General features: G+C 41.6%; 2 protein-coding genes across 2 annotated transcripts; one reads left to right on the top strand and one right to left on the bottom strand.

Annotated features, from left to right (window-relative positions):
• The first annotated feature begins 688 nt into the window (after positions 1-688).
• Positions 689-3,885, top strand: LOC109907156 (c-Myc-binding protein). Its single transcript, XM_020504961.2, has 5 exons — positions 689-1,022; positions 1,383-1,455; positions 2,536-2,584; positions 3,278-3,407; positions 3,612-3,885. Exons 1-5 carry the CDS (start codon positions 1,008-1,010, stop codon positions 3,654-3,656), a joined length of 312 nt encoding a protein of 103 aa, XP_020360550.1. The 5' UTR covers positions 689-1,007; the 3' UTR covers positions 3,657-3,885.
• A 1,415-nt stretch (positions 3,886-5,300) lies between these two features.
• LOC109908421 (gap junction alpha-9 protein-like) lies at positions 5,301-6,941 on the bottom strand. Its single transcript, XM_020507061.2, has one exon. It carries the CDS (start codon positions 6,927-6,929, stop codon positions 5,379-5,381), a length of 1,551 nt encoding a protein of 516 aa, XP_020362650.1. The 5' UTR covers positions 6,930-6,941; the 3' UTR covers positions 5,301-5,378.
• Positions 6,942-7,488: the final 547 nt, after the last annotated feature.

A 7,488-nucleotide genomic window follows, 5' to 3' on the forward strand; every position in this document is an offset into this window, starting at 1 on the left:
GGGCGCCACTCAGGCCAATGATTATATTCCAGACAGAATAACCTAATGTTTTTTTTTTTTTGCTAACTCCAAAATCCTCTGATAATACTAGTCCTGTGCGAATCGACATCCCTGTGTTTTGACAGAAATGTGTCTGACTTTGACAAGTGTTGCTCGCAGTTTGAGCAAAAAAACATGAACTGATTCGATCAAATGTAACAAAGTGCTGCTCATAGTTTATATATGAAGGGCCTACATGTATCAACTTTCGCTGTGATAGCTTTTGTTAATACGTTATGTGCGAATGAATTGAACATCGACAAATGCATCATAAAAAAAATATATTGAGCCTATTTAATGCAAACCTTGTTGTTAATAGATCGCAAAGCAGCATAAGACTGAGTTAAACGTTTGAAAATGTCAAATTCACTTTCTCATTCATAGCCTAAAATCGTATATCAAGTGCGCTGTTTAGCACTAACCCTAATCACACTACTAACATTATGCCTAAAATTAAATTAAGACCTAAAAGCACATTTTTGTTTTCATAAATTTTTTCGATTTAGGACTTCAAAAAAAACTTTGTGGCTGTGACGAGCGTCAATTTGTCTGTTTCGTCTCATTTCCGCCATGAACTGTATTTTCCCCGCTCCCTCAATCTCATTGGTGCTCCAGGCAAACGCTGTTTCACTACATGGCCATGAGATGGCGCCAAATATATAGCTAGGGGGTTTTGCCTTTTACACAAGTAGCTCAGTTTCAGTTTCATTTGTTGAATAGCAAATAGTGAAGTAACCGACAGCGTATAGAAAAGTCCATCTTCATATTAGAACATCATCAATCATTGACATTTTATCCCACAATTCACAGTTCAGATAATTGTTTTGTTGTCGTTGTAGCAACCGCACCACTGTGGGAGAAATTGCTTTGTTTGCATTCGGGCTCTGGGTCTTGTCGGCTGTTGCGTTGATTAGCTAGCTAGTTTACAAACCTTTAATCATCCTAACGCTACATATCTGTTCGCAATAATGGCCCATTACAGAGTAAGTATACGAAACTGTTCTTCAATGAACAGTGGTTTGAAGATATTTCTTTCATGTCCTATGTTTTCACGTGTTACTTTGTAAACTATGTTAGCTAACTAACTGCATTCATTGATTACTTTGTATCTAGGGTAGCTCTCCTTTATTGGAATCAGCTGTGTGGTTGTGCTAGTTAAACTATTTGTTTTCAAAGTTTATGGTCAATCAGGCATATATATATATATATATATATTCTGCTTACCTGCCTGGAAACTTTCAAAATAAACTGAAGTAGAGTTATCTGGCTACAGCTTTAAATAGCCTATGCAAAAAAATGTTTTGTTAGTCTTTTGATTCTTCTCATCATTGTTGATTTCACAGGCTTCCGAGTCCAAGAGAGAACAATTTCGAAGGTATCTAGAAAAAGCTGGAGTTCTTGACAGTCTCACCAATGGTAGGCTTCTTTCAGAAATTGAAGAACATTACTGGCAACATTTCTTTTAATATGCATAAAGTCTAAAATTTCTCATGCGGTATACTTTGATTTTGTGAATAAATGTTCATTTGGATTCCGAATCCTAACCACTTGTATAGTCTATAGCAGGGGTGTCAAACATAGTCACGGGTGTCCAATATGGGCCGCACGTGAATTTGTGTTACAAAAAAACTCAATACACGTTAACATTTTAGATTGTCATTTTAGCATAACATCTTATCCAGATCAACTTACAGGAGCAATTAGGGTTAAGTGCCTTGCTCCAGGGCACATCGCCAGATTTGTCACCTAGTCGGTTCAGGGATTCGAACCAGTGGCCATTTGGTTACTGGCTGAAATGCTCTTAAAGGGAAACTTCAAAAATTTTCAGCACCATAGGTACTCCAGCACCACCCCAACATCAACATATGTGAAATGGTAGATAAGTGTTTACAATGACATCATCGGTGTGTATTGGGTGATTTAAAAAAAAAAAAATTGACCGATCATTAGTAGGCAATACTAATTGTCTACAAATTAGTTGATGTAATTGAAAAAACATGTATTTCTCATTCATAATCTCCAGCACCACCTCAACATTAACATAAGTGAAAATGGTGTAATTCTATGTTTTGTAGTAAAAAAAAAAAAAGACAATGAAGTAGACATTAAAAATGTTTTCCCTTTAACCGCAAGGCTACCTATCGCCCATGACCAAAAGTACACCAAAAAAACAAATTGAAACGGTGTATACATTTTAATACACCTAAATTCATACCGTTTCTTGACTTTGTTCAGCTTGCTATAATCACCGAAATGAAAACTAGACAGTCGGGGAGCATCAAATACAAACATCGATGATTACTCTTTTTTTTTTTGTTGTTGCTATTTTTCACGGTGAGGATGTATAACACGTATTCAGTGAGGCCCTATGGGACCTTGTTGAAGAACGAATGCGGCCCCCAAGGGCCAAACCTGTTTGACACCCCTGATCTATAACACAACTTTTGACTCACATATCACAACCAATATCCATAACAATTGTATTGCTGTTTGCAGTGTTGGTCGCCCTGTACGAGGAGCCAGATAAACCTAATAATGCTTTGGAGTATCCTTTTGTCTTGGTTTGATTAATATTCCAATATGATGACAACCATGACCACTGTCTCAACTGATCCCGTTGGTGCAGATGTTGCTTGCTGATTCAGCTAGTCACTCATAGCGTTGGGCAGAGAGAATACCTTGCCTGAAATCTGATGAATAGTGCCCCCCCCCCCTGGTGCAACACGATCAAGTGTAGACTTTGTGTACGTTACAGTAGTATCGTCTAAAATTGTCGTTGTTCATGTGACGTCTTTTAAAGGCTATTTTTTTTCTTATTGTTCTATTAGCTCATTTACCGCATGGTGATGTCACCTGGTGATGTCACCAGGCAGGCCAAAACCCCACCCCACCAAAACAGGCTGAGATCTCAGGTGGCCTTTTCAAACAGCTCTTTCACTAAAAGGGCATTATCATTATTCTAATTTCACAGCATTATGCCAACCTCCTAGTGTGGAAATATATAAAACACAGGAAAATCACATTTTGGACTGCACTGGGCCTTTTTTAAAAGAGAGTTTATGGTGTACAGTGGCTGGCCGGAGCTAGTGGCTGGTGATATGGGTTCAAACCCTGATTTACACCACTTTCCATTCTATGCACCAGCAGCTCTCCTCTGTCTCCCCATCTCAATCACTTCTTGTTCACGGTAGCTATCATCAACAACAACGAGTTTAGACTAGCCTTCACTTAACCCCAGCTTTCTAAAGCATCACCTTGGTGTGGCTGGTGCTGAGCCAGGAGACACGGAGGCCCTTCGTCTGGAGCTAACTGAGCTACAGCAGAAGTGGGATCTGCTCATGGAGGAAAACAAAGACCTCAGAAACAGGGTCAGAGAGAATTGACATTTTTTCCTAAATTCAAGGCTTTGTTTCCTGGACCCAGATTAAGTTTAGATTCTCCATTGATCTTTTTTTTTTTTTTGCCCAGAACTAGGCTTAATCTGTATCCGGGGAAACCACTCCTAAATACCCCAAAAATATCTAATCCCAGTACGTTGCAAATACCAGACTTTTCTCTACCTTGTTTTACAGCTTCTGCAGTATGAACCAGCACCCGAGGATGGAGCAGCAGAGTAGCGGAGTTGGTTGAATTGTTCTTTTTGTCCACTGTTTTGAGAGAAAAAGGCACTTTTTTTTTGTTATTTCTTAGTAGTATAATGACACTATACCCAAGGATGGAAAAACTGTTAATTGCAAAAGCAATGTATTTTTGTTAAGTATTTTCTGTGTACAGGCACTTCTTCAATCTAAAGCGTCAACTGTTTCTCTCCAATTTCAAGTCAATAAATACTATTTTCAGCAAATATTCTTCATGCAAAATTATTGTGTTGATGTATCTCTAGATGGAATTCCCAACTGATCCTTGCCTATTCATTTAAATGCCACACACACAGGGTCACCGTGACAACAGGCCTACTACTTCTGGTCCAGTATGGGGTTAGTGTTCAAAGCCAATTTTCTTGCTGTTTGGATTTATAATTTTATATCTTGGTAAACTAATTATGTTAAAATATCATCTTATTAGTAATTCAAGAATATTAGTACTTTATTTTATCAAGTAAAATGTAAACAAAGTACAGCTTCATATAAGCAATAGGCCTGTTCAAAATCAGTCCCATTTCCTCCCAATCAAAATGTATCATTTATATTGTCAAATGATTAGTGGGCTTTGTGCCACTATCAATGCTTTTTCAGGATGGAGGACATCTGCAGTATCCCGACCTGAAAGAAAACAGAACAAGTTGAAAAATATTATGTAACTGGTTTAGCCAAAGACTACATGGTTGTAGTAGTTCAATTATAGTTGAACTGAAATAAGCTGGTGCTTTGTTGTTCATTGGATAGTTTAAATAAAGTTGGCCAGTAGCCCTATATCATGAGTAAAGAAACTGTCAATTGGGCTGATACTCAAATAGATTGTCACTGGGAAAATGTCCTCTGATTAGATTGTTAGCTAGTGAACTCCAGCCACCAATTTAAATTGTAAAGTCAAATTCACTTGGTTATTGTGCTTTTTAAAAGTACAATAACTTAAATACAATATTGATGAAATCATGCTTTGAAACTTCTTCCTTGTTAACACATTCTTACCAATGAATATCATTGAGTTTTGTGTTACGTAATTGCGAATTACAGCCTAAAGGATATAGATTTTCTGATTCTGCTTTCCATTGCTCTTGGTTCATTGCTGTAAGCCTTGCATTTAAATGCACGCAATGCAATGAAAGTCCTTCAAACTAAAACAGACCTGTCAACAATGTCTGTCTTTATCTAGATTTACTAAGTGTTTTCCATTGCAAAATTCTGCTTTGCTTTTTGTCTTCTGAAAATAACAGGTGCAAACTTGGTGCATTAAAACAGACTCTGACAAAAATGCATTGTGGCCTGGGCCCAGAGCAGTTTATCTTAACGGTAATACGGTAACTTCACTGACAGAAAAACATCACTGTCTCAAGAACTGCAATTCTATGGAATAATATCATTTCTTAGGCTACACTTCAGGGCACACTTAGCTAACACCGTAACAGTGTACCCTGAAGCATAGCTTATTTTTTATTTAAACTTTAATTAATCAAGTTAAGAAAAAAATCTTATTTACAGTGACTGCCTACCCCAGCCAAACTTTCCCCTAAACCGGACAACGCTGGGCCAATTGTGCGCCACCCTATGGGACTTCCAATCACGGCTTGTTGTGATACAGTGTGGAATTGAACCAGGGTCTGTAATGACCGCTGCGCCACTCGGGAGCCCCAACATCGTAACAGTTTCTTGTGACATGATGAGATAAGGTAATAAACCTTAGATCTGCAGGTCGCCTGGAGCTCGCCTGCTGCTGCCGTTACTTGCCAGTGACATTCGGCGGTTGGGAGAGCAGACGGGAGGGCTGTTGCCATCGCGGCTGTGCTGAGACACTGAGCTCCGTTCTATTGAGTCTTGGCTCTGGGGCCTGCTGAGTCTCTTGATGTCCGGCTTAGAGAAGGCCCTGGCTCGGCTGGCAGCAAAGCTACAGCGTGGCTTCATGCTTATAGTCCCAGGGAAGGAGTCCCCACTGTCTGAGCCATTCCCCTCCACCACAGTGGAACAGTTCCAGGGGGCACTGACCCTCCGTGGTTTTCTTGCAATGACCGAAAGGGTCGGGCATGAGGAGGCATCCATCAAGGGTAGCACAGGTAGGGTGGGGTACTCAGAGCCCCGTGACCCTGTGAAGTCCATGTGGTGGGTGAGAGGATCTACATGGTGGGGAAGAGGATGCACGACAAGATCCTCTGGCTCATCCTTCTTGTCCACAAGGACAGAGCGTGTCGTCTCACGGTTGATGTTCTTTGGGTTGCTGTTGTGCTCAGGACTTGGCACTGCCTCCTTACTGGCTGTATCGTGACTGTCTGTACATGGCTTGACACCAGGGTCCACCTGAATGGGAACAAAGGCAGAGGAGGCATTGAGGAGGGAATGCGTCGGTCCGTTGCCCTGTTTCTCTATCAGGAGTGTGTACCCACTGGGTCCGCTATGGATAACAGGCTTGCAGCCCCCAGAGGTTCCCCCCATGTTAACTTGTTTGACGTCAGAGTTTCTTTTGGATTTGCTACGGTAGTAGTCATCCTTCAGGTGTGGGTGGTAGGCCAGGATGCCCTTCTTAAGCTTCCTGTAGCTCAGGTGCGTGATCTCCAACAGGCTGAGGAAGAGGGAGACGGCAGCGATGCCCTGCATGAACATCATGAAGACAGTCTTTTCCGTGGGCCTGGAGACAAAGCAGTCCACCACATTTGGGCACGGCTCCCTCTCGCACTTAAACAAAGTGTCCAGGTGATGGCCGTAGAGGAGGTACTGGCCCATCATGAAGCCCACCTCCACCACAGAGCGGGTGACGATGTGGGCCACATAGGTCTGTAGCAGGGACCCTCTCAGCGGGGCCTTGTTGAGCTTCCCCAGATCCAGCTGTCTCATCTCCCTCTCGATGCGTCTCCGCACCTCGATCAGCTCCACGGCCACTGCCTCCAGCTCCCGACGCAATGCTGCCCTGTTAGTGTGGCGCGTCTTCTCCAGAGCTCGCAGCTGGTAGATGGCGTGGCCCATGTAAACCAGAGAGGGTGAGGAGACGAAGATGACCTGCAGCACCCAGTAGCGGATGAGTGAGATGGGGAAGGCTCGGTCGTAGCACACGTTGCGGCACCCTGGCTGTTCGGTGTTGCAGATGAAGTCGGTCTGCTCGTCGTTCCACACGTCCTCTGCAGCGACGCCAAGCACCAGCATCCGGAAGATGAACAGGATGGTCAGCCAGATCTTTCCCACCATGGTGGAGTGGATATGCACTTCCTCCAAGATCCCACCCAGGAAGTTCCAATCTCCCATCTTCACGCGGGTTTTGCTAATTAATGGGGAAAATTATATGTTAAAAAGCAGGAAATGGAATGTCAAGATGAAGTGTATGGTGAGGTCAATAATACATGGACAATCAATGTTTATTATAAAGCAGAATTGATGATGATGATGATATAAAAGGGGAAACCTGACATTCCTACATCCATTTTGGGATTTCTAAATTAAGGATATGTACCCATTGATCCTTGAAGAATATAACTTTTATAAATGCCTCATGAGCTTAGTTCAACTGTCGTACCCTGTCAAATAATAAGCTTGTTTTGCTCCTAATGTTTTTTTAAACAAATTAAACGTAAACAAACACTATACAGCCTCAAAAAATGGTTAAAACTATGTTGATATCATGGATTGCCAGTCCTTGCATCCATAGTTCTGTATGAATTTGAGAGTGGTAAAAAAAAATGTCCAGCCCCCCTCCCTCAGCGTTTTAATGAAACAGGTGGGAAAAACACTTATTGTTTCAACTGCTGATTTGTCTCTTTAATAATCATTATATAACTTGCTAATCAAGGACTAATGATAACCACAT

The sequence above is a fragment of the Oncorhynchus kisutch genome, linkage group LG17 (genome assembly GCF_002021735.2).
Source record: "Oncorhynchus kisutch isolate 150728-3 linkage group LG17, Okis_V2, whole genome shotgun sequence".
NCBI lineage: Eukaryota > Metazoa > Chordata > Actinopteri > Salmoniformes > Salmonidae > Oncorhynchus > Oncorhynchus kisutch.

Excerpts from the sequence above, each read along its gene's own strand:
- LOC109908421 (XM_020507061.2), bottom strand. The coding sequence starts at position 6,929 with ATGGGAGATTGGAACTTCCTGGGTGGGATCTTGGAGGAAGTGCATATC.
- LOC109907156 (XM_020504961.2), top strand. Across the intron at positions 1,456-2,535 it reads TCTTGACAGTCTCACCAATG|TGTTGGTCGCCCTGTACGAG; the intron begins GTAGGCTTCTTT and ends TGCTGTTTGCAG. Across the intron at positions 2,585-3,277 it reads AAACCTAATAATGCTTTGGA|CTTTCTAAAGCATCACCTTG; the intron begins GTATCCTTTTGT and ends ACTTAACCCCAG.